Raw genomic sequence first — 27,459 nt, forward strand, 5'->3', positions numbered from 1 at the left:
ATGTTTACTAGGCTCTCCCCTACCCCAAGTCCCCCCCACAAACTCCATTACAGTCACTGTCCATCAGCATAGTAAGATGTTGTAGAATCACTACTTGTCTTCTCTGTGTTGCAAAGCCCTCCCCTTTCCCCCACCCCCCACATTATACATGCTAATCATAATACTCCCTTTCTTCTTCCCCGCCCATATCCCTCCCTTCCCACCCATCCTCCCCAAGTCCCTTTCCCTTTGGTAACTGTTAGTCCATTCTTGGGTTCTGTGATTCTGCTGCTGTTTTGTTACTTCAGGTTTTCTTTTGTTCTTATACTCCCCAGATGAGTGAAATCATTTGGTATTTGTTTTTCTCTGCTTGGCTTATTTCACTGAGCATAATACCCTCTAGCTCCATCCATGTTGTTGCAAATGGTAGGATTTTTTTTCTTCTTATGGCTGAATAATATTACATTGTGTATATGTACCACATCTTCTTTATCCATTCATCTACTGATGGACACTTAGGTTGCTTCCAGTTCTTGGCTATTGTAAGTAGTGCTGCGATAAACATAGGGGTGCATCTGTCTTTTTCAAACTGGAGTGCTGCATCCTTAGGGTAAATTCCTAGAAGTGGAATTCCTGGGTCAAATGGTAAGTCTATTTTGAGCATTTTGAGGAACCTCCATATTGCTTTCCACAATGGTTGAACTAATTTACATTCCCACCAGCAGTGTAGCAGGGTTTCCGTTTCTCTGCAACCTCGCCAATATTTGTTGTTATTTGTCTTTTGGATGGTGGCCATCCTTACTGGTGTGAGGTGATATATCATTGTGGTTTTAGTTTGCATTTCTCTGATAACTAGCGATCTTGAGCATCTTTTCATGTGTCTGTTGGCCATCTGAATTTCTTCTTTGGAGAACTGTCTGTTCAGCTCCTCTGCCCATTTTTTAATTGGATTATTTGCTTTTTGTTTGTTGAGGAGCATGAGCTCTTTATATATTTTGGATGTCAAGCTTTTATCGGATCTGTCATTTATGAAAATATTCTCCCATACTGTAGGGTACCTTTTTGTTCTATTGATGGTGTCCTTTGCTGTACAGAAGCTTTTCAGCTTGACATAGTCCCACTGGTTCATTTTTGCTTTTGTTTTCCTTGCCCGGGGAGATATATTCATGAAGAAGTCACTAATGTTCACATCCAAGAGATTTTTGCCTATGTTTTTTTCTAAGAGTTTTACGGGTTCATGACTTACATTCAGGTCTTTGATCCATTTCGAATTTACTTTTGTGTATGGGGTTAGACAGTGATCCAGAAACCTCATGCTTTTTAATACCTCAAAATGCTTTGTAAATGGTCTGCTAACAACCCTGAGAGTGCAAATACTCACCTAGGGACTCCTCTCTACTCTAGCATACCTTGACTCTGGAAGTTTGTAGAATCACGCCTCCCACATACCAGTTACTGACAATGTTTGCAGCCATAACAACCTGACAGCACTTTTGTGATGGTCCTCATCACTTAGTCTGCAAATAGCGTAATGTATCTGTTGAAGTGACTTAGACTTAGTTTTGCAAGATTTCTTGTGATACTGAAGGGATGGAAATTGCTGACATGTGCTGTCTTTGCAGAGGCAGTCTGCAACATCTCTCTAAATCAAATATCCAGACACTGGGTTAAAACACTGCTTCCAAGTGAAAATATCCTCTGCTGTTTCCTGATGTCCTGTTTCTTTTGTTCCTTATTTTATAGGGGAATTAGGGTGCCATAAGGTAAAGGGATAATAAATAATAAATAACTAAAACTTAACATTGGCCCAGATTGACAGCCAATACTAGACATAAAAATATTGCTGCAATTCTCGTTGTTACTGTTGCCAAATGGGTGGGAAAGAAAGAATCCTGATTTGAAATGGAGGGAGATCAAAAATTAATTCTCTCTGGAGGGCCAAGGCAGGCCTAATCCTTTATTTGATTTACCCAGGGTGCTTTAGTGAGAAAAATGGGAAGAACAATATCTGAAGGGTGGAAGGTCAAAGAAGCTAGTGCAATATTTTCATGTTCTTTGCCCTGTTGACTTTTTAAAAGATAAGCATTATGTTTTTCTACATTAAAAATATATACACGGTATATAAAATCTGAAAAAATCATAAAATAAAAAGGTGGGAGAAGGAGTATCTTCCATATTTTTGCCTTCTAAAGGATAATGACTAGTTTCATTTTGGTGCATTTTTTTCTAGTTATAGGTTTTAGAAGGTATATTTACAGAGCTTTGAGCACATTGTAAATTTAATTTGTTTTTCTGAAAAGCACTTTATACATGATAAAAACTGAAGGCCTCCTCAACATTATTCTTTGAATATATAATGGTTCTTTAATTTGAGTAACAACAGATTGGATATTTTGGGGATTTCTTCCTTTAAAACCAGGAAATGATATCATGTATATCTTGCTTTATAAAAGTTAGAAAATTACCTTGTGTTCACATATACCTAATATCTCAGAATGCTGTCTTTTGCCAGTCAACCACATAGAAGAGTCACTAAGCGGAGGACTAGGCCAAGGACTATGGTAGAGAAAGTCAGCTTTTTATGATCCCAAAGGAATATAATTAATTCTATCTTCAAGGAGCTTCCAAGCTTTACAGGGATAAAAGACTTAGCTGAATCTATCAAAACTTTTCATAATATAAGTTATAAAATAAATGCAGATAATTAAATTCTGCATTTTGAAAATCCAATGTATAGAATTCACAAGTAAATACTGCAATTTTATTATAATCGGAATAAGTTGTATTGTAAACTACATTCTCAAAAAAAAAAGATGGTAAATAGCATTAGATAAGTGTTAAAAAGGATATAATTAATAATAGGCATTGATTTCATAACCATAAAAGGATTGTACTATTCTAAAATTGGTTGCTTTCAAAGCCGAAGACATTAGAAAAACACAAAGCTGTTTATCACAGAGCATTATATAATTATAATAAATATGAAAAACTGGAACTAACCACAATGTCCAACAGGATGACAGTGGATAAATATATTTATGGTGCTCACTTTCCATGGAATATTCTGCAACCATGAAATGCGATGTTTGATGGAACATTTGTAATGGCATGAATAAATGTTTTCATTGCAACATTAGGTGTTTAAAAACATTTTGGTGGGTGCCATTGCTTTTGCAGTGCATATACAACAGTTTCCTTTTTAAAAAGGAGATCATATGTCATACTGTACCTACTCCATGACAGCCTGCTTTTCTATGTGTTTAGTATTATAATTTCTTTCAAGCCATTAAATACTCTTCTACAACATGATTTTAAAAGACTGTAGTGTTCCATTTTCATGGATGTCCCCTAATAAATTTAACCAATCTTCTATTATGAGACATTTAGATTTTTCCTTTTAAAAATAATGCTCCTCTTTCTCTTCCTCCCTCTTCCCCATATGCCCTTCCCCCTCTCTTCTTTTCTCTCCTTCTTTAAGCTAAATTCTAAGACTGAATTTGCATATCAAGAAGTATGTAAATTTTGTCTAGACTATTTTCATATCTTAGATTCAGATAGTCCTAAAACCTTTTTCTTTTATTTTCAGTTGTCAATGCCCCAGCTTCCCTCCCCAGTGCCTAGAGAAGGAAGACATCAACCCCAGAGCCAAACATATTCCCCACAAATGCTGTTTAGTATGGCAGGAGAGACTCCTTGAACCTGGCTTCCATTTCTCTTACTTTCTTTGCCACAAATTCACTATGTGCTTGGACTGAAACCCTTACAATCCTTTCCTTTTTTTCTACTGTCCAGGAGCACTGAGGCCTTTCCATGCTGTCTGCCTGTATATGTAATGCTACCTGCTTCTGCAATGTATATACAGTCTCCAGCTCTGCCAACCAGAATTTAATGCTTGACTCATGAATACTTGCTTTCAGTGCTGCCTGTTTGTCAACAAAGAGGAGCTGTTGGTCCCATTGTGAATAATCCAGAGAATTTCTCTAGAAATTCCTCTTCAAATCCTTGAAGAGCTGTATCCCATCCCATAAAGTGTTTCAAGTGCATTTGCTAAGGCATCATCTCTACACTCAACCACCAGTGAGGAGTACGAAGTATTCCTACATCAACAACTTGACAAATGAGATCTTCAAACTGATGGTCTTTAAGTTGTTCAAAATAAAGAAGGCAGCACACTATTCTGAGGACCTTATGGTGTAACATCATCCATGATGCAAAACTATTCCCAAGAAGTGGGTTCGATGTGTGGACATCTTTAGGGCAGGACCCAGCTCCAAGATTTTTAGCATTCCAACAGGCCAAATGGTGCAGGTCTTAAACGCAAAGCAGCTATTTGTCCCACACCGTTGGCTAGTATTGTTAAGTAAACCTGAAAGAGAGTCACAGTACATGCCAGTGCCTACTGGAGAGTCTTACTCAGTCCAGCAGATCTTGTCCAGCAGCTCCTTCATTGTCATGTGGTCCCACTCTTCTGCAAGTGGCGCCTTCCATGGGGCATCACTGGGAATCTACAATTCACATGAGGTCAGAAGGGGAAAACAACTGTAACTTTGTTTTTAAATTAACTCTTTCAATAGAAATAAAAACTCCAACTTAAGAAGGAAGAAGGTAAGTTTTCAAAATTCCCCCAGGTGAATTTTACTGCACAACTACGATGGTCTGTGTCGCTTTCTTCTTAGAGCTCTATACCATTCGATCCATATTGAACTTATGGTAACACTTCCTGCACGATAAATGGAGCCAACGTCATAACTGGCTCTTCCCAAATATCAATGCCTAAGTTACTAACTTAGAGAGAACATTCATAAATTCAGCTCTTTTATAAGGAACAGACAGCTGCATCAAACCATAGCCAGATTGGACTTTCAGGTCAAGCTCTATGTGTGTTTCCTTATGCTCTGCAGGTTTGGGGATGGTGGTGACTCAAAGACCCAGAAGTCCTATCTTGCTATAACCGGAGGATTCTCTAAATTAGAAACATCATCCCAGGAAGACTGAGGGATAGATGATCTTCTCTCCCCTCATCAGTAGTACACAAATAGCAGTCTGTTGGACATCTCTTTCTTTTAGAGGTTAGAAGCAAGTTCATTCATTCATTTCATGAAATCTTTACTGAGAAATACTATGTACTAAGCAGTGTGCTAGACACTGCTGATACACTGTGCTGTCTTTCTTTTAAGGACTAAACTTATCATGAAAAATACAAACGTAGTCAAAGAAATTTCAGGGAGCTTTACCTCTCGTCCCATGTCATCCATTGTCCTCCAAAAGTTGTTATGATCAAGGCAGACAATTGGATTCCACATAGGTGGGAATGGGCCCCTGAAGGGGTATGATTTGCCCTATGAGATACAAAATATTTTTAAAAGGAAACATTTACTACAAGGTAAAAGTAGTGAAATCTGCCAAGTAGGTAAATGTCTGCAGGCAAAATCATGTTATCAGTATGTGAGATACACCTAAGTGTTTTGGTTCCTTGTGTCCTCAGAACCCCACTTACCTTTTCAGCATAGAGATTTCCAGCAAAATTCTCTGTTGTCTACATAAATTTGGTGCCACAACAAACACAATGAAAAGGTTTCCTTCTGAAATTGGAACACTTTTACCATGTAAAATTTAAATGCCAGTACTGAAGTGGGATTACCTAAAGTAATCTCATTTGCCAATGATACTTGTGAATGTCTCAGTGAGGTGGGGAGGCCTTGTGAGCCTGGAGGGTCAGAAAATTACAACCATAAACATCATACAAGTCAGAAGGGGATGAAAAACCAATTGCAGGAATGCAAGCACCTTAAGGAAAAGCCACAAAACAAAGCACTGCAAGCTTTCCCCAGGAATCAGATGTGCTAGGTCAACATAGCAGCAATGCATGAGAGTTCTGCTTGCTCCACATCCTGACCAACACCTGCAGAAGTTTCTTTTATGCTTTAAATATACTTTTTATTTTAGAATGATATTAGATATTCAGAGATAGCAGAGAAATTTCCTGTGTATCTCTCAACTAGTTTTCCCTAATGTTAGCATTGTACATCATCATGGTATATTTATCAACACTAGGAGATTGGCCCTGGTACATTGCTGTATATTTACTTTTGACTTTATTCAGACTTGAACAGTTTGTTGACTAATACACTTTCTCTGTTGCAGGGTTCCATGCAGGGCACCACAGTGCATTTACTATGAGGTCTCCTTATTTTTCTCTAGCCTGTGACAATTTCTCAGTCTTACATTGTTTTTCATGACCTTGATAGTTTTGAAGAACATTGGTCAGCTTTTTCATATAACGTCCCTCAATTTGGATCTGTCTGAAGTTGTTTCCATTTTTTTTTGGGTGTGCCCTTAGTTCACTTTTTTGTAATTTGGGTATTATTGATATACATTCTTATGAAGGTTTCACATGAAAAAACAATGTGGTTACTTCATTCACCCATATTATCGTGTGGCCCCCCCATACCCCATTGCAGTCACTGTTCATCAGTGTAGCAAGATGCCACAGAATCACTATTTGCCTTCTCTGTGCTACCCTGTCTTCCCCATGATCCCCCCCACACCATGTGTGCCAATCATAATACCCCTCAATCCCCTTCTCCCTCCCTCCCCATCAGCCCTCCCCCAATCCTCCCCTTTGGTAACCGCTAGTCCCTTCTTGGAGTCTGTGAGTCTGTTGCTATTTTGTTCCTTCAGTTTTGCTTCGTTGTTACACTTCACAAATGAGGGAAATCACTTGGTACTTGTCTTTCTCCACCTGGCTTATTTCACTGAGCATAATATCCTCCAGCTCCATCCATGTTGATGCAAATGGTAGGATTTGTTTCTTTCTTATGGCTGAATAGTATTCCATTGTGTATATGTACCACCTCTTCTTTATCCATTCGTCTACGGATGAACACTTCTTGGCTATTGTAAATAGTGCTGCAATAAACATAGGGGTGCATATGTCTTTTTGAATCTGAGAAATTATATTGTTTGGGTAAATTCCTAGGAGTGGAATTCACGGGTCAAATGGTATTTCTATTTTTACTTTTTTGAGGAACCTCCATATTGCTTTCCATAATGGTTGAACTAGCTTACATTCCCAACAACAGTGTAGGAGGGTTCCCCTTTCTCCACATCCTTGCCAGCACTTGCTGTTCTTAGTCTTTTTGATACTGGCTATCCTAACTGGTGTGAGGAGATATCTCATTGCTGTTTTTATTTTCATTTCCCTGATAATTAGCGATGTGGTACATCTTTTCATACGCCTGTTGGCCATCTGAATTTCTTCTTTGGAGAACTGTCTGTTCATATCCTCCACTCATTTTTTAATTGAGTTATTTGCTTTTTGGGTGTGGAGGTTTGTGAGTTCTTTATATATTTTGGATGTTAACCTGTTGCTGGATATGTTGCTTACAAATATATTCTCCCATACTGTAGGATGCCTTTTTGTTCTGATGATGGTGTCTTTTGCTGTACAGAAGCTTTTTAGTTTGATGAGTTGCATGTGTTCATTTTTGCTTTTGTTTCCTTTGCTCAAGAAGGTGCATTCAGAAAAAAGTTGCTCATGTTTATATTCAGGTTATTTGCCTATGTTGTCTTCTAAGAGCTTTATGGTTTCATGACTTACATTCAGGTCTTTGATCCATTTCAAATTTATTTTAGTGTATGGGGTTAGACAATGATCCAGTTTCATTCTCTTGCATGTAGCTGTCCAGTTTTGCCAACACCAGCTGTTGAAGAGGCTGTCATTTCCCCATTGTATGCCCATGGCTCCTTTATCATATATTAATTGACCACATATGCTTGGGTTTATGTCTGGGCTCTCTAGTCTGTTCCACTGGTCTATGCATCTGCTTTTGTGCCAGTACCAAATTGTCTTGATTGCTATGGCTTTGTACTAGAGCTTGAAGCTGGGGAGCATAATCCCCCCAGCTTTATTCTTCCTTCCCAGGATTGCTTTGGCTACTTGGGGTCTTTTGTGGTTCCATATGAATTTTAGAACTACTTTCTCTAGTTTCCTGAAGAATGCTGTTGGTATTTTGACAGGAATTGCATTGAATCTGTAGATTGCTTTAGTCAGGATGGCCATTTTGACAATATTAATTCTTCCTATCCATGAGCACGGACGTGTTTCCATTTACTGGTATCTTCTTTAATTTCTCTCATGAGTGTCTTGCAGTCTTCAGAGTATAGGTCTTTCACTTCCTTGGTTAGGTTTATTCCTAGATATTTTATTCTTTTTGATGCAATTGTGAAAGGAATTGTTTTTCTGATTTCTCTTTCTGCTAGTTCATTGTTAGTGTATAGGAATGCAACAGATTTCTGTGTATTAATTTTGTATCCTGCAACTTTGCTGAATTCAGATATTAGTTCTAGTACTTTTGGAGTGGATTCTTTTGGTTTTTTTTAATGTACAATATCATGTCATCTGCAAACAATGACAGTTTAACTTGTTCTTTACCAATCTGTATGCCTCTTTTTTCTTTGTGTTGTCTGATTGCCATGGCAAGGACCTCCAGAACTATGTTGAAAAAAGTGGGGAGACCTGGCATCCTTGTCTTGTGCCTGAACTTAAAGGAAAAGATTTCAACTTCTCACTGTTAAGTGTAATGTTGGCTGTGGGTTTGTCATGCATAGCCTTTATTGTGTTGAGGTACTTGCCCTCTATACCTATTTTGTTGAGAGTTTTTCTCATGAATGGGTGTTGAATTTTGTTGAATTCTTTTTCAGCATCTATGGAGATGATAATGTGGATTTCATCCTTCTTTTTGTTAATATGGTGGATGATGTTGATGGATTGTCGAATATTGTACCATCCTTGTATCCCTGGAATGAATCCTACTTGATTATGATGGATGATATTTTTGATGTATTTTTGAACTTGGTTTGCTAATATTTTGTTGATTATTTTTGCATCTGTGTTCATTAGGGTGATGCTGGCCTCATAGAATGAGTTTGGAAGTATTCCCTCCTCTTCTACTTTTTGGAAAACTTTAAGGAGAATGGGTTTTAGGTCTTCACTAAATGTTTGATAAAATTCAGCAGTGAAGCCATCTGGTCCAGGACCTTTGTTCTTAGATAGTTTTTTGAGTACCAATTCAATTTCATTGCTAATAATTGGTCTGTTCAGATTTTGTTTCTTTCTGTGTTAGCCTTGGAAGGTTGTATTTTTCTAGAAAGTTGTCCATTTCCTCTAGGTTATCCAGTTTGTTAGCATATAATTTTTCATAGTATTCTCTCATAATTCTTTGTATTTCTGTGGTGTCTGTAGTGATTTTTCCTTTCTTATTTCTGATTCTGATTTTGTTTGTAGACTTTTTTTCTTGATAAGACTGACTAAGGGTTTATATATTTTATTTTCTTGAAGAACCAGCTCCTGCTTTTATTGATTCTTTCTGTTGTCTTATTCTTCTCGATGTTATTTATTTCTGCTCTAATCTTTATTATGTCCCTCCTTCTACTGACTTTGGGCCTCATTTGTTCTTCTTTTTCTAGTTTGACTAATTGTGAGTTTTGACTGTTCATATGGGATTGTTCTTCTTTCCTGAGGTAGACGTGTATTACAATATACTTCCCTCTTAGCATGGCCTTCATTGCGTCCCACAGATTTGGTGGTGTTGAATTATTGTTGTCATTTGTCTCCATATATTGCTTGATCTCTGTTTTTATTTGGTCATTTATCCATTGGTTATTTAGGAGCATGTTGTTAAGCTTCCATGTGTTTGTGGGCTTTTTCGTTTTCTTTGCATAATGCATTTCTAGTTTCATACCTTTGTGTTCTGAGAAACTGGTTGATACAATTTCAATATTTTTCAATTTACTGAGGCTCTTTTTTGTGGCCTAGTGTATGATCTATTCTTGAAAATGTTCCATGTGCACTTGAGAAGGATGTGTATTCTGGTGCTTTTGGGTGGAGAGTTCTGTAGATGTCTGTTAGGTCCATCTGTTCTAATGTGTTGTTCAATGCCTCTGTCTCCTTATTTTCTGTCTGGTTGATCTGTCCTTTAGAGTGAGTGAAGTGTTGAAGTCTCCTAGAATGAATGCATTACATTCTATTTCCCCTTTTAATTCTGTTAGTATTTGTTTCACATATGTAAGTGTTCCTGTGTTGGGTGCATATATATTTATAATGGTTATATCCTCTTGTTGAATTGACCCCTTTATCATTATGTAATGACTATTTTGTCTGATACAAGTACTGCAACACCTGCTTTTTTCTCCCTTTTTTTGCATGATATATCTTTTTCCATCCCTTCACTTTTAGTCTGTGTATGTCTTTGGGTTTCAAGTAAGTCTCTTGTAGGCAGCATATAGTTGGGTCTTGTTTTTTTATCCATTCAGTGACTCTATGTCTTTTGATTGGTGCATTCAGACCATTTACATTTAGGGTGATTATTGATAGGTATGTACTTGTTGCCAGTGCAGGCTTTAGATTCGTGGTTACCAAAGATTCAAGAGTAACTTCCTTACTATCTAAGAGTCTAACTTAACTCACTTAGTATGCTATTACAAACACAATCTAAAGGTTCTTTTTTTCCCTCCTTTTCTTCATCCTTCATTCCTTATATATTAGGTATCATTTTCTGTACTCTTTGTCTATCCCTTTTTATTACCTATGGTGACAGCTATTTGACCTTAGGAACACTTCCATCTATAGCAGTCCCTCCAAAATATATTGTAGTGATGGATTGTGGGAGGTAAATTCTCTCAGCTTTTACTTTTCTGGAAATTGTTTAATCCCTCCTTCAAATGTAAATGACAATCTTGCCGGAGAGAGTAGTCTTGGTTCTAGGCTCTTCTGCTTCATTGCATTAAATACATCATGCCACTCCCTTCTGGCCTGTAAGGTTTCTGTTGAGAAGTCTGATGATAGCCTGATGGGCTTTCCTTTCTATATGATTTTTTTCTCTCTCTGGCTGCTTTTAATAGTCTGTCTTTATCCTTGATCTTTGCCATTTTAATTATTATTTGTCTTTGTGTTGTTCTCCTTGCATCCCTTGTGTTGGGAGATCTGTGCACCTCCATAGCCTGAGAGACTATATCCTTCCCCAGACTGGGGAAATTTTCAGCAATTACTTCCTCAAAGACACTTTCTATTCATTTTTCTCTCTCTTCTTCTTCTGGTACCCCTATAGTATGAATATTCTTCCATTTCAATTGGTCACACAGTTCTCTCAGTATTTTTCATTCCTAGAGATCCTTTTTTCTCTCTGTGCCTCAGCTTCTTTGTATTCTTCTTATCTAATTTCTATTTCATTTAATCGTCTCCTCCACCATATATAATCTGCTTTTAATACCCTCCATTGTATTCCTCAATGATTGGATCTCCATCCTAAATTCTTTCCTGAGTTCTTGAATATTTTTCTGTACCTCCAGGAGTGTATTTATGATTTTTATTTTGAAATCTCTTTCAGGAAGATTTATTAGTTCCATCTCACTTGACCCTTTTTCTGATGTTGAGATTTTGCTTTGAACCAGGTTCCTTTGATGTTTCATATTTGTATGTGGCACCCTCTAGTGCCCAGAAGCTCTACTCTCTGGAGCTGCTCAGCCCCTGGAGTGATGTCGGGGGTCACAGAGGAGTGGTGCTGGTGCCTTGGGGGAGGAAAGAGCAGTTTGCTGCTTCTCAGCTGCTATGCCTGTCTCCAGTGCCAGAGCCAGTGAGCCGAACAGGTGTAAGCCTCTATGCTTTGTGTTTGTAGCTGCTGTAGGCAGGGCTTCCCTCTGGCTGGTCTGATGCCAGAAAAGAGTTTGCAAGCCAGGTGCGGGCTGGCTGGGAGGAAGGCACAGCAGGCTGTGTATCATGGTGGGGGGCCTTGGAGCTGTGTAGCCAGCCAGGGGGATGGAGTGCCTGAAGATTGTGAAAGTTCCCACTCTGCTGGGCAGAGTGCCCCTGGACAGTTTTGTTTACCTGTTCTTTCTCCTGAGCAGTAAACTCTGTGCAATCCTTGCCCCTTTAGCATCCCTCTTGCTGTTAGGAAGTCTCTCAGACGGCCCACCCAGATCACTGGATATGGATCCCTGTTTTCCACAAGCAGCTGGAATCTCAGTCTCTCTAGGTATTCTGCTTGTCTTAGCTTTCCGACTCCACTAATCACTAGAGCACCATGCAATGTAGGTTCATGCTCCCAGAGCAGATCTCCAGGGCTAGGTATTTGGCAGTCCCAGGCTTCCACTCCCTCCCTGCTCCATTTCTCTTCCTCCCACCCTTGAGCTGGGGTGAGGGAAGGGCTTGGGTCCTGATGGGTCATGGCTCTGGTATGTTACCCTGTTCTGTGAGGTCTGTTCTCTCTTCCAGTGTATGCAGTCTGGCCAAGCCTTCTTTCCTGTTGCTCTTTCAGGATTAGTTGTATTAATTATATTTTCATACTATATGTGGTTTTAGGAGGAGGTCTCTGCCTCACCTCTCATGCCTCCATGTTTAATCCCCTCCATTTGTTTTCACTTTTAGATGGGGGTTTTGGGTTTGGGAGATGTTGCCACATAGGCAAAGTGCCCTTCTCAACCCCTCACTTTGAGGCACATGAAAACCACTTGACTTATCACCGGTGAAGTTAACCTGATCACTTGTTTAAGGGGTGGAGAACCAGCTGGGTTTCTCCACCGTCAGGTTACTATTTCCCCCTTCCTATGTTCTGTTCTTAGGAGGGGAGTCACTAGTTTCAGTCCATCCTCAAGAGGAGATGGTGGAAATTAAGCTCTCCTTCCTGGAGGGAGCGTACCCACATAAATTGCTGAAGTTCTTCTCTGAAGATCTGCCCCTTTTCCCCATTAGCCATTTATTCAGTCATTTATTTATATCATTATGGACTTACAGGTATTTACTTTATACTTTAGGTTTTAATCCCATATACATCATTTATTTTGGTACTCCAATTTTAAATAAGGTGGTCAGGGAGGGCCTCCTTGAGAAGGTGAAATTTAAGTGAAAAGATGAAAGAGGAGAGGGAGGAAACCATGTGACTATCTGGGGGAAGACTGAGGCCGGCAGAGGCCTCAGCAAGTGCCTCGAGGTGGGAGCATGAATGGACAGCACAAGAAACAGGAAGGAGGCTGGCTTCATTCTATCTCATCTTCTACAGGGACGTGCCCTTGCTCATCAGAACAAATGCAGCCTCCTGAGTCAGGTTCTCAATGTTGCTGGATGAAGGTGACTACTGAGCAGATGGCCTCTGTGCTGTGGTCAGGCAGTTTCCTGGATCTTAGCAGGCCATCCTACTGTATTATTGCCCTGTCTTCCCTTGGGGGCTCTTTGCTTTCTAATCTCCATCAGCACAAAGCTTACACTGTTTCCTATGCCCAGCTCAAGGTTCACTTTTTTCAAGCCTACCAAAATTCACCTCACCCCCGATCTGTGCTCTAAACATAAAGTTCACTCCATTTTGAGTCCCTACTATAATAGCCCGTACCTGCCCATGTTACCTTGGTGTTATTCGCTTGGTGTTCCACCTGGGCACCTCTTCCCTCTCCAGCTATTTCAGGAAAGGAATAAATCATTCGCATCCTTCTGTAATGCTTAAGTTATATGTTCAATTGATGTTTGACAAGTATTGGATGATTGGATGGATGGATGGATGGATGGATGGATGATTAGAAGAGTAGTGCTATAGTCTGAATGTTTCTGTCCCCTCAAAATTTGTATGTTGAAATCTCACCCCCAGGGTGATGGTTTTAGGGGGTGAGGCTTTTGGGAGGTAATTAGGTCATGAGGGCACAGCCTTCATGAATGAGATCTGTGCCTTTATGAAAGAGACTCTGGAAATCTTCTTCCATATGAGAACACAGCAAGAAGATGATGACACTAAATCTGCTGGCACCTTGACCTTGGCCTTCCCCATCTCCAGAACTGTGAGAAATAACTTCCTGTTATTTATAAGCAACCAGTCTATGGTACCCTGTTTTAGCAGCCTGAACTGACTATAGGGCAAATAGTATTCACATGAGCAGAGGAATTCTTTAGAGTCTGAGACAGAAGTCTGACTGAATGCTTTCTAAACACAATCAAAATTAATTTCTTCTGAAAAAATGAAGTGTTTAAACTAGGAAACTGAAAACTGTAACTCTTCTCCCAAAAGACTGGATCAATGTCTTTGTCCTCTTTACATTCATAATCTGTTGTAAATACACATGCCAATAGAGACAGGCCTGCTTTTCACAGGCAGAATCTCCAAAATTAGCTCATACATTGACCTCAAAGAATAGCAGTGCATTGAGAAAGACTCAGGGTTTTGTGCCTCTAATCCTCTGCTGCTTATATCAGCCATTTCCAGCCATATCTCATTGGAAACCATCAGGAAATACCACTGATGCCAAGAGGTTGTTTCCAAAGCAGAATAATGCCCCAGCCAAAATCTGTTTTCCTGTGCCAATTTTTTCACTCTTCCAATTAGTAGACACATAAGTGTTTATTTGATTAAATAGCACAGGCATCTAAAATATCCCAATGAATACCATTGCTTTGTCTAAGGCATATAATTTCTGAACATCCCCAACATATTACCCAACATGCACCAGTATTAGCAAAATTCCAGAATGCTCTGGCTTTGAATAACGTGGTTTTCAAAAATAGAGACAGCTTTAGCTTTTCCCGGCAGCTTTAGCTTTTCCAGGAGAAATCTTGGCTCAAATAAAAGGCTGTACCATAGACAATGTTAGGGATTATAAGAAATTTTAAAACTTGAAGGAGTGGTTCTTTCCCTTCTTTGCAACAAGGGCTCCTTTGAAAATCTGTTGAAAACCATGGAATCTCTCCAGTAGAGTGCACACATATGGACAATTCTGAGCGTACCTTAAATTTATCTTTGGGCCCTTCCCCAAGAGTCCAGAAGTTCAAGGTTGACAGTTTGATGACAATAACAAGTTTTCATGAGATTAAGGAGCAAAAAGAACTCTCATACACTGCCGATGGGAGTGTCACATGGTATAACCACTTTGGCAAATGATTTGGCCGTATCTACTAAAGCTGCATATGCACATAGTTTCTGACCCACTTCTTGATGCCCAGCAAATATTCTCCAAATGCACACACAAGAATGTTAAATGCCCATTAACAATAGTACAGACAAATAAAATGAGTTATATTCCCATGATGGAACACCATAAAGCAATGAGAATGAATGATCTACAAGTACCATAATAATATGATGAATTTCACAACATGAATTCACAAAAGAAGCCAGACACAGAGATGACATGCTATATGATTCCATTTATATAAAGTTCTTAAACAGGCAAAATTAATCGATACAAGTAACAGAAGTCAGGGTAGTGTTAGTAATGGAGCAGGAGGGGGTCTTTGGGGACTAGTCATGTTCTCTTTCTTGGTCTGAGTGCTCACTCCATGACTGTGTTCACTTTATGAAAATTCATCCTGCTGTATATACCTATGGAAAAATCCCATTTTCCAAAGGTATGTTAAACATCAGTAAAAATTTACATACTCTGAATAGACTAAAAACCATTGAACTATACAATTAAAGTGGGTGATCTGTATAATAGGTGAAGTGTACCTCAATGAAGTTGTTTTAAGAAATGAATGGTTGACATAAGTTCTCAGTTCAAAGTGTGGAAGGTTAGCAGGCAGAGAAGGAACCCTGGAATGTCTTAAGAAACATGGACTTCAGTTTTTGGATTTCATCTTGGTCTAGCCACCACTGACCTACTGTTACAGAGAAAAGCTTCCTGCCCACTTGATGCACCAAGATGGCATCCAGGTCATTATAGAAAGTCCTTTCCTTGGAAAGGGATGTTCAGAGTCCACATTGACTATAGGTGCCTTTCCTCAGAGAGAGAAAGAAGAGGAAGTGGTTTATAAAGCAAATTCCTCTTTGGATTCCAGTTGTACTGAGTTTGGAGTGGCTACCATAATCTGTGACCCAACACTGCTGATGTCCTGTGTCAGGCTGGTGGTTGCTAGGCCTCCCTGAAGTTGGGAATGGACAGCTCTCAGAGTCCAGTACAGCTGATCCAGTGTTTGGTGCCTCCCAGCAGAAAACCCTTTTCTTTAGGAAGTGAACTTCCAGAGCCTCCCACACCACCTCCAGTGGTCTTTCACAAAGCCTGAGGTCCTCTACAGGCAACCCTAGTTTCTCCCTGGCAAAATCCCTTTTGCAACTACACCTCTCTGTTTTAGCTACTGACTGACATGGCCCATCACCGAGTCCAGGGAATTTCACTGATTGTATCCCTTTCTCTGTTGACCCCCATCACTCTTACTGGTCACACTGATAATCCAATCCATTCTTTCATAAAACCACAGACAGCCTGAAATCAGTTGCTTAGGATAAAAAGTCACCCTTCACTCCTCTCTTTTACTCCCATCCCATACATGATCAAACATTGCCAGTTCTACATTCAAATACATTTAGAATCCAGCCACTTCTCATCTCCTTTGCTGTAACCTCCCTGGTCCAAGACACTATCAGCCCTGGTCTTTATTATTGCATTAACTTCCTCATTCTCTCCCTGCTTTCCACCTTTGGCCCACATAGTCTCCCAACAATCAGAATAAGCTTTATCACACATATTTTGGAACATGTCACTCCCCTGACCAAATTCCTCTAATGGCTTGCCATCACGCTTATAGGAAATGCAAAGTCCTTACCACTGGCAACAGAACTGCCACCCTTCTCTTTCCTCATCTACCACCCTCTAGTGAGATGGAAGGGACCACTGTAAAGCAGGGGCTCTTCCTCTGTTAGTGTGGGCGAGGTGCAGCGAGAAAGCACAACAGCTCTGGGAAAGGACAGCTCTCACCCAAGTGTATATATGGCTTGTTAGAGAAGACTCCTGCACCCATCTCAAGGCCACAGAAAGAGCTGCACATCCCAATCCTTAAGCATCAATGTGTTTTACAATTTTGGGGGCCTTTGCATAAAACAACTGCTTAATTTAATTAGGTCATGCCTGGTAATAGCCACCTTTTGGCAAGCACTTACCACATACATGGTACTTCACATACATCCTTCTTAATCCTCACAAATATTTTCAGGGTAGGTAGTTATTAACCCTATTTTTTAATAACAGCTTTATTGAGATACAATTCACATACCATAAAATTATCTTTTATGGTGGTAAAATATACATAACATAAAATTACCATTTTTAACCATCTTTAAGTGTACAATTCACTGTTACTAGGTGCATTCACATTGTTATGCAACCATCACCACCAACCATCTCCAGAACTTGTCAAGAAATTCTGAGATGGAGATTAGCATGGGTTACTAGGGAGTGCACCTGCAATCAACAGCTGTGGACAGGCGGGGAAAGAGGCAGCAGCCAGCAGAGGGAGAAGTCAAACTGTGATAAGTTTCAGTGGAAGCCTCACCCAACCCTGCACGGGATTCTGAAGATGAGATGGCCCTTCAGTGCTGTCCTGAGTGAGGCAGGAGGACAAGACCCTTAGACACTCATGTCAGTCAGTCTTTGGAACTGGGCTGCCCAGAAAAATTGGCATGATCTTGAGCAAAGTGGTTTTTTTGCAGCTGGGGTTAGCTCTGCAGGGGGCTAAGAAGCAAGGGCTGTCTGCCAGGAACACGCCTAGCAACTGAAGAAATAAGTCCCTTACTGCTGAGTGTCCACCACATTGACCACTTGGGTAGGCCACTCTCCTCTTTAGTAGTTCTAGGCCAAGTTTACTTGCTGGGGCTTCTGTACACCTTGCCACCTGGCTAAGAGAATGGCTCTGGACAGAGAAACGTAGGGGTGTCTAGAGTAAGGAAGATGTAGTCATGAATTCTACTGACAGTGCTGTCTACAAAATAGCTCCCTTTACTCAAAGAGCAGGGGTTCTATCAAGGAGCTTGGCAATACACAGCCGTATAGTCAGGAGATGCGATGAAGCCAGCCACGTGCCACGTTATATTTACAGTGCTATAATTCTGTTCCCATGGACCTGCCTCTCCAACTAGACTTTGGAGCTCCTTGAGCTTGGGACTATGTCGATTTCAACTCTGTATCTTCAGTATGTTACATGGTGCCTGTTTCATACTTTGTGGTTATGTTTTCATTGAATGAAAAAAGAAGTTGTCCAAATGTTGGTAGAATTTAAAAGTGGATGCCTGGAGATTTTTGCTGGACAAACCACAATAGCCATTCACTGAAAATGGGTACAACAGACTATAGAGATGTCTAAAGACTCTCAATACCAGGGCTATGGCGGGGTGGGGGGCCTAAACCTCATGAAAAGCTTGTAGAATTAGGCACAATGCACCGTCATCTAAGAATGGTGGTATTTCTTCAGGGAGGATTAAAGGAAAGGCCTCACTCTTCTTTTCCATGATCCTCACCAGAGACTTGCTAAAGGAAAGGGGAAATATAGCAATAGCTGCTACAAACATGCTCAGGACAGTTAATAGACTGAAGGAGGGAAATTGAGAGGAGAAAGTTCGCAATCAAATCTAAGGCCTACAAGGCAAAGCTCACTTTTACATCATAGGTCATAATTTTAAACCCTATTAATATTCATGTGAAGATATGTGCCAGGAGCAAGAGTTAATTTGCCATCTTAAAAATGTCTTCAAGGACCTTTTAAAAAACATCCCAGAGCTCCTATTATATGTTTTGAGTTATTCAGGAAAGAACCTTGGAGTTAAAATCCACATGATCTCCAAATTCCAGTGAATCTTAAACAAGTCTAAATATTGAAATCTTCTCTACCATGACTTTTTAACATGCTCTGCTAGCTGCATTAGCTTATGTGTAATCTTAAATTAGAGAAAAGATCACTTTTAGTCTAAATAAAGGCTTAATGAAATCCTCCATAAATAGTTTACACAGAAGACAGTTTTCCCAGCTCTAAGACTCTGGTTTAATTAATATCTAATGTGGTTTTTCATGGACAAAAGTACAAAGTTTTTGTTAAAATACCCACTATGAAAGAGTTGTAAAATTCCATTCTGGTATAGATACGGCTTGGAAAATTTTACTACAGAACTGTGATATTGTGATAATATATATTTGCTTTTTGTCCTCTGCTCCTGGAACAAGAGCCTCTAAGACCTTTGGAATTTCCTAAGAGAGAGAGATGAGAAGAATCTTTTGTTGTTCATAACAAGCCCCTGGTAACCTTACCTGAGGTTATGTGAAGGCAGTGACTCTTGGTGGGCCCCTGATAGAGAGTTTCAGGATAGCGGCCAATTGCCAGAGGAATCAACCATGTGGGTAGAAAGTCAGACCTTTCAGATACACATCTGGACCTCTGGGGAGGGGTGAGACACTGGAGATTGAGTTCAATCACCAATGGCCAATGATTTAATCAGTCCTGCTACATAAGGAAACCTAAAAACCCCTAACCGAGGGAGTTCAGAGGGCTTCCGTGTTGGAGAACAAGAAGGCATCCACCTACTGGGAGCGTGGTGTGCCCCAAACTCCATAGGGGCAGAAGCTCCTGTGCTCATGACACTTCCGGACCACATCCCATGTACCTCTTCATCTGTATCCTTTATAACAAACCAGTAGTATGTAAGACAACTATTTTTTCTGAGTTGTACGAGCAATTCTAGTAAATTTTCATACCTAAGGAGGAGGTCAGGGAGATCTCTGATTCATAGCCAGTCAGTCAGAAGTATGGGAGGCCTGGGACTTGGGACTTAGCCTCTGAAGTAGGGGCAGTTTTGTGGGACTGAGCCTGTAACCTGTGGGGTCTACACTACCTCTGGGTAGTTAGTGTCAGAAATTAATTGAATTATAGGACACCCAGCTGGTGTCTTCAGAGTTAAAGAACTGGTTGATGGTTGGGGGGTGCAGAACCCACACACTAGGTGTTGGAACTGTTGTGAGTAAAAAGTAGATCATAGTAAGAGGTCAAGTGATTTTTGGTGATTGAATTGCAGAGCAGTAAAGAAATAAAACCATACACAATAGCCTTAACAAAGAAGGGGACATTTGGCTTCACCACAATCTTTGCAAACCCTTATTGTAGAATACTCAAACACCAGAAATCACTTGAAAAAGATCCATTTTTGCCCCCATATACATGTGATTAGAGGTAAGAGCCCAGCTTGTGATGTCTAACACACCACTAGGTAACTATGTGAACTCAGGCAAGTAACTTCAACTGTATGGGCCTCTAGATGATATGGATGTACACAGAACCAATGTCATGGTGTCATTTCTAGCAATCAGTGAGATGATGCATATACACTCTTTTTTCCCCAATTTATTGGCATGTAATTTTTCATAGTACTCTCTAATAATTCTTTGTATTTCTGAGGTATCTGTCATGACTATTCCTTCTTCATTTCTGATGCATATACATCTCTTAACAGAGTGCCTTGCACAAAGTAAATGTGTAAATACTAATGTCATCATTACTGTCCATGAAAGGTATTGCCAACTGTCATTTAGAGGTTGAGAGCACTGGCTCAAGAAACAGACTAATTCTATGACCTTAGGTAAGTGACTTGCATCGTGTGTAAAATGTGGATAATAATACTTATGTCCAGGCCTGAGGTGATGATTAAATGAGATAATACATGCAAATGTCTACAAAGATGTTATTATTATTGCAATAAGCAAAGTCTCTTTACAAGCACATCTTGAGTCTGCCATGAAGGGACGGTCACCAGACCTTCCAGAGGAGTTCCACTGGGTGAGTCCATAGATGATTTTGTAGAAGGTGCAAAGCCTCATGCCCTTACAGTGTCACTCGGCAAGCTGCAATTTACCCACAGAAAAATCAACCTCCAACTGCTCACCCAGAACCCTCCATCAGGGAAAGTGCTTATCCAGTCACCTTCTCTATCAAGCCCTCTCTGAACCTCCAGGACGGGACCCTGAACTCCAGCCTCAGATAGCATCAGCTAATCCCCAACAACTGTACCACTTTCCCAGCCCAACTGTAGCCTTCCTGGGATCACAGGTGCCAGACGACAGGTGCATCCCTAGTCTTTCAAAGATATTATCCGAATGCTTTTGATGTCCCTAAACTATATAGAGTAATGAGAAGATGAACAAGCTTTTTGTAACTTGGGTATCAGACATAGTACAATATAAGAAAACAGACAGAGAGAGAGAGAGAGATAAATTAGGACCTGTAAAATAAATGATTCTTCTTAAAATGTTTTTTTCCTCAGATACCAAGTATAATCATCTTTGGGTTACCAACTGCCACTTTGAAATCTGAGCATATGCGATGATCTAAGTCATAAAAATTGTGCCTAAAAAGCAAATTGTCAAAAAAGAATTCCCTCCTGAAGGGTTTCTGTACCACATACAAAAAATAACAGGGAAAGTACCTGATATTTATAAAGTCATTTATATACTATCATATTTAATTTTCATGACAACACTGGGAGGTAGAAACTAAAGGTTCCACTTTATGGACCAGGAATTGAGGCTTTACTAAGGAGTAGTTAATTACATATCCAGGATCCATGGTGAATTTATGAAAAGCCCAGGACTTTAACAGAGGTCTCTGACTCCAGAGTTAGTCTGCTTGCTCTACAGAGAGGTCCTCACAAGACAGCAATTCATATACTTGAAAGTATCCAAACACAATATGTATTCTGCTCTCCACTGGCTAACTCACCCAGTTCCAAACTCAGCCTCTGATTAACACAGATACAGATACCAACTTTTCACCCCATAAGCTGTTTGGGGAAAATGTTTACTTTCTCTAATGGTACAAATCAAAGTGATGATTCACTTGGATGAGTCAGAAGATTCCCCCCAGAGAAATTCAAAGCTTTGAAATAAGAGCTCCACTTTGAAATCAAAGGAGACTTTAGGCATAAATAGAAAACTTTCATTGGCCCCAAAGGGAGCTTTGACACTGTAAATATTAATCCCTTGTGGTGAAACTGTGTTGATTTAAAGGAGAGTCACTTGTTTGAGGCAGCGAGAATGGTTCTGGGCAGATCCCGATTAGAGGAATAATCTGGGGTCCAGGAGAGAAATGACATGTTAGGAGAAATCTGGAGTGAGGAGCAGATAAAGAAAGAGGCAAGTCTGGCAGAGGCAACTTGTGAATTTTACATGGGAGACACGCTAGTGACACTTTAAGAGAATTCAAGCTTTATGAACTGGACTGAGATGAAAGGGATATCCCAGAGGCATCTGCTTACTTGAGATCATTATTTTCAAGAAGAAAGAATTTTCAAAGAAATTCACTTAAGGGGTACTTTTGATTTAAATCCATATTTTTAAACACACACACACACACACACACACACACACACACACACACACACACCATTGCCAAGGCTAAATTGTGAGCAAGAAGAAGGTGGCTAAGAGAAATAAGGATTACAAAAGGTAAGCATCATAAGTACCATCGTTACCACCACCATTACCATCGTCATCACAGCTAACACTTGCTGAACATTTGCTGTGCTGGGTACCAGGGACTCTTTCAAGGATTTTACAAATCTAATTCATTTATCTCTCTCAACAACCTTATGAGGAAGGTGTTATTATTATCTTTGTGTTTTAGATAAGAAACAGGCATAGACTGATTAAGAAACTCACCTCCGATCACACAGCTAGTAAGCAGTGAGTCAGCAATTCAAATCCATGTCATCTGGGTTCTAAGCCCAGGATCCCAATCTCTATATTATTACAGGTGGACTGGTTGCTCTATCTTTTGGCTTTCCCCCAAAATATACTTGATCACATATATATTACAAGACTATGAGGAGCTTTGATATGATAATGCCAACATATTCGGAGCTGCTGAAAGATTTTAGCAGAGACTACTGGGACAAAGGCTATTTATTTCTTTGGTAGGAGAGACACTTTTTAAGATGTATTGTATAATAATTCATGGTTTCTGTGAAATTAATAAGCATTTACTGTTCTCTTTTTTGACACTGTTTTCAACTATCTCACCTTTTCTGTCTTTAAGCCTGTGTATTCATGCTCAGGAAGTCAGTCCTCTACGAGTATTTTCTCTTTCTTTAATCTGTATCATTTAGACTCCCTTGAAACTAATCTATTAACTCAGAAAGTTCCTAAAATAACCCCCTACAGCATTCTTATGCATAGCTTCAATTTTAACATTCTGTTTGGGGACACTGTCTCATATGACTATACATTCCAAAGCAGGCCACAGGGTGCTAGCTAACTTATGCTGACCTAAAGTAAGTTTAAATGATGGCTACGGTAAGGAGAAATGCAGTATGGTCTTACTTTCAAAAGGCTATGCCTCAAAATTACTGAATGTCTGCTGACAAACATTATATTTCCCAAATGTACATAGATCTGATTGAATAGAATGCTATAAGCTTCAGAACTAGAGAATGCAGCAGGATCCTAAGAATACTTTCATCACCAATTAATGAATGAAGCAATATAACTAACTAATTGTGATGACAACTTAAGGCTTCCCAATGTGTGCTGAATTTCACTTTGATGAGAAGCCCTAACTAAGGTTGAATAAACCACATATTCTTAAAAATTACGATAATACATGGCATTTTGATTTCAGTGGGTTCTTGGTTTAAATGCCTGAATGAAGAGAGAAAATCATCCCTTCTTTTGTATCTGCCCCCACCAAAAAGAGCAGAGTGATGGCCCAGGGTGAACTGACATCTGTGAAGGAGAAATATACATATAACCACGCCTCTGTGCCTGTGTGTTAAGTGTGCACTCTTTTCTTTCATACTCAGAGTATCTATTTGCTCATGAGCTAACTTCTGTAGAATATTACTTTTCAAACAGAAGTCAGATCATGTTACTTCTCTACTTACAACCTTCCAATGGTGTCCTTTATCACCTAGAGTAAAAGCCCATGTTCTTATAATTGCCTATGGGCCCTCAACCATTTAGTGTTGATGTTACCTCTCTGACCTTCCATTGTTGTAGCTGGAGCCCATGCACACTGGCTCTTGAGAACCAGCTGGGCTCATGTCTTTCCAACTCCTCCCTCAGTGATAAGTTGGTGGGTTGACATGAGCCATGGTGACGTATTTACACCATGCAAACACTACACATGAGAGTTAGGTTCTTGCTGAAATGTCACCTCCTCCTGGACTACTCTATTTGAAATTAGATCCCACTCTCTCACACCCACTCATGACTCCCATTCTCCATAGCATTCATGACCTTCTGATAATATATATACACACATATGGTTTTTCAAATGTGGCTGAGCAGATATTTTATTATACATTGCTTTCAGTGTATATGAGAGATTTGGCAGATCTGGTTAAAAAGTTCAAACCCTTTGTAGAAATTATTAAATCTTGACATGGGAAAAGTAACAAATTTTAAAAGCCGAAGCTTTTTGATTAAGTCAGCAACTTAGTGGTTAACTGAATTTTAACTCTAAAATATATTTGAAAATCAACTCATATACCCATTAGAGTTGAGAGTGTTAAACTAAAAATAACATTTTTTAAAGTTTCAGACAAAGCTTAAAACACATTAATTTTTGGTACCTCTGGATTAACTTTAAGAAAATCCATATTTTATATCATTTTTTATTTTGCACTTTACCATATTACTTGATTGTTGTCATTACTGCAGTGAAAGGCAATATAAAATAAAACATGGCTAATTCTAATTCTACTTTAGGCATATACATTTTTCTATATATTTTGTTTGATTGTTTATTGCTTGTACTCCCCAGCTAAATCATAAGCTCCAGGAGGGCAAGAATTTTTGAATCTTTTGTTTGTCTCTGTATTTGTAACTTATTTGAGGACAAAGAAAGTATTCTTCAGTTGTGTGATTTTGGTGGGAGCTGGTGGTGTATGTGTTGAGATGTACCCTCCTGGTAGGCACATTTTCCTATAGGACTAGATTATGTGGGACTGAAATATTTCAGAGGGTATTATGCTAAATGAAGTAAGTCAGAGAAAGGCAAATACAATATGATTTCACTTATATGTGAAATCTAAAAAACAAAACAAATGAACAAACAAACAAAACAGACTCATAAACACAGAGAAGAGACTGGTGGTTGCCATAGGGGTGGGGGTTGGGGGGAATGGGTGAAATAAGTGAAGGGGAAAAAATTAGTGAGAATGCTTGATATCTTGATCTGGGTGATGGTTACATGAGTGTGTACACATGTCAAAATTCATCAAGCTGTACACTAGGGTTTGTGCATTTTATTGTATGTACCTCATTAAGAAAAGAAAATTTATATGGAAATGGAAAAAATAGATACAGTGCAAGAAAATGAAGTAAAATAAACTAATTCAGTTTTGCCCCAAGAGCAGTAACAAATCGAGGTCTGCCCAATTGTACTCTAAAAGGGACAGGCTCACATAGGGGCAAAGACCCAATCTTGCCATCATTCATGCAAGAAACATTTACTTAAAGCCTACTATGTACCAAGTCCTAATTCAAGTGCTGGAGATATGTCAGTGGACAAAACAGGAAAAAACATTCTTCCATCATGGAGTTTACAACCTACCAGAAGAAGGCAGATGAAAAGCATACATGTATGATACTATGTTAGGCATTGAAAAAACAATGAAGCAGGGGAAGGCTAAATCAGGGATAGAGAATACCAGGTAGGGGTGGGAGAGGCTCCTCTTTAAGGCAGGGTTATCAAGGAAGGTCTCTCTGAAGAGGAGGTATTTGAGTTAAGACCTGAGAAAGAGCATTCCAAGTAGATGGAATAGCAAGTGCGTTTTGGTTATGTATTGCTGCATAAAGAAATAACCCCACAACTTAATGGCTTAAACATTAATCTAATATCATCTCTCATAGTTCTGTGAGTTTACTGGGCTCAGCTAGGCATTCCTTGTTTGAGATTACTTGTGTTGCTGCATCAGATAGCAGCTGGGGCTGGAGTCATTTGAAGGCTTGACTGTGCTGGACATCCAAGACAGCTTTACTCCCAAGCTTAGTACCTTGATAAGGAAGGCTAGAGGACTGGATTCAACTGGGACAAGTGACCAGAGTGCCTGCAGGTGGCCTCCTCAGCATAGTGGTCTCAGGGTATTTGGACTTCTTACATGGTGTGGGTAAAATTACGATATTTCCAGAATCTTTTGCTTGGCCTTAGTGCATCTCCATGTCAATAGGTGTTTCAAGGGGTGGTGAGAAGTAGTCCATCTCCATATCAATAGGTGATTATGAGGGGGAGTGAGGGTATATCTGGACCAGAGAGGTTGGGTGGGGTCCCTTTTTGCAGCCAGGTCACAAGAGACGCAGGCGAGCAGAAGTAGACGACTGCTTGTAAGCAATAAACTTGTTTGTCCCACTTTATTTCTCTCTTTGACTGATTTCAGTTTCAAAGGTAATTTACCCCAGGCTGGGAACATACTTTCCCCCTGGAGTTACCCATGGCATAACTCAAGGCTCCAAGCATGACTGTTCTAGGAGAGAAATGGAGCCTACCAGTTTCTTAAGGCCTGAACCCCCAATCTGGAACAGTGTCATTTTCATCATATTCTACCAGTCAAAGCAATGACTCAAAGCAAATCTCCCAGATTCAAAGGGAAAGGGCATAGAACCTACATCTACCTCTCCACGAGAAGAGTGTCAAAGAATATATGGCCATCTTTAATCTGCCTCATGTGCAAGTCTCGGGATAGTATTGGCACACTAGAATCCAAAGTGGCTGGGCTAGAGTGAGCTAGGTCAGGGTAGTGAGCTGGTCGGTAGAGGTATATCATGTAGGTACTGGTAGGTCGTGATAGAAATGTAATTTTATTCATTCTTCTAACTTATTTTTTATTGCTTTTTTGCTTCCAGGGTTCTACAGTCAATAAACCTAACTCCAGACAAGCTATCAACAGTGATCTAGGAAAAATGCCTGGAACCAATAAGGGAGAAATATGAGGTCCCTAAAATAGCCACAGCACAGCTATCCTGGCCTTAGAAAGCAAGGTAGCAGCTTAAAAACAACTTCCTGTTTTTAGATGGACTCTCATCATTTCTAATCCAAAGGATCAATGTCATTAGGTATCATAAAGACACCCTTCAACTGCCAAACATCTACTCTACATAGGTCACCCTTAAATATCTAGTCTTCTCTTCTCTTTCCTTCCTTTTCATGAAGTTGTACATAAAGCAATGCTTTTTAAAACACTTTGCAATGGAAAAATTAAATGAACCCCACACGTGTACTCCTGTATGACACAGAGTTCCAGCAGTCGCACTGGAATGAGCGGCTTTAATACAGCGTAAAGTTCCTGGATTAAGAATGAAATGAGATGGCTCAATGTCTCCTAGCAGCCCTTGATTTATCCAAATGAGAGTTCATGTCAGTGGCCAACATGGGCTCCTAATACCACTAGGAGATCAGGTAGGTCCTAGGAGGTCAAATAAGGATTGAAAAAAAATCAGTGATGGGGCATAAGACAGAAAAAGGCAGCATTAGGGAGGAAGAACCTGAGCAGCAAAAGAGGAGAGTGGAGGGCCTGCCCCACAGCTCAGTCCTCAGCCCCCTCCTTGTCTTTCTTGAGACTTCTCCACTTTTAAGTATGACTTCCATTTAGGTCAGCAGCTCAGCTGAGGAGTCAAATACACACACTCTGGAGTGAGGTGGATCAGGGTTGGGGACCCCACTCCATCACTCACCAATTGGGAGATCTTGAGCAAACCCTC

General features: G+C 39.8%; 1 protein-coding gene across 2 annotated transcripts in view; it reads right to left on the minus strand.

The window, feature by feature from the left end:
- Positions 1-27,459, minus strand: part of MAOB (monoamine oxidase B) — a 124,286-nt gene that overhangs the window by 29,181 nt on the left and 67,646 nt on the right. For both annotated transcript variants that reach the window (XM_036880895.2, XM_057495219.1), the window contains 2 exons: positions 5,214-5,318; positions 4,393-4,484 (listed from right to left, as the gene is read on the minus strand). In XM_036880895.2, coding sequence (XP_036736790.2) covers positions 4,393-4,484; positions 5,214-5,318 — 197 coding nt within the window. The remainder of the gene's footprint in view (positions 1-4,392; positions 4,485-5,213; positions 5,319-27,459) is intronic.

Source organism: Manis pentadactyla, chromosome X, assembly GCF_030020395.1.
Source record: "Manis pentadactyla isolate mManPen7 chromosome X, mManPen7.hap1, whole genome shotgun sequence".
Taxonomy (NCBI): Eukaryota; Metazoa; Chordata; class Mammalia; order Pholidota; family Manidae; genus Manis; species Manis pentadactyla.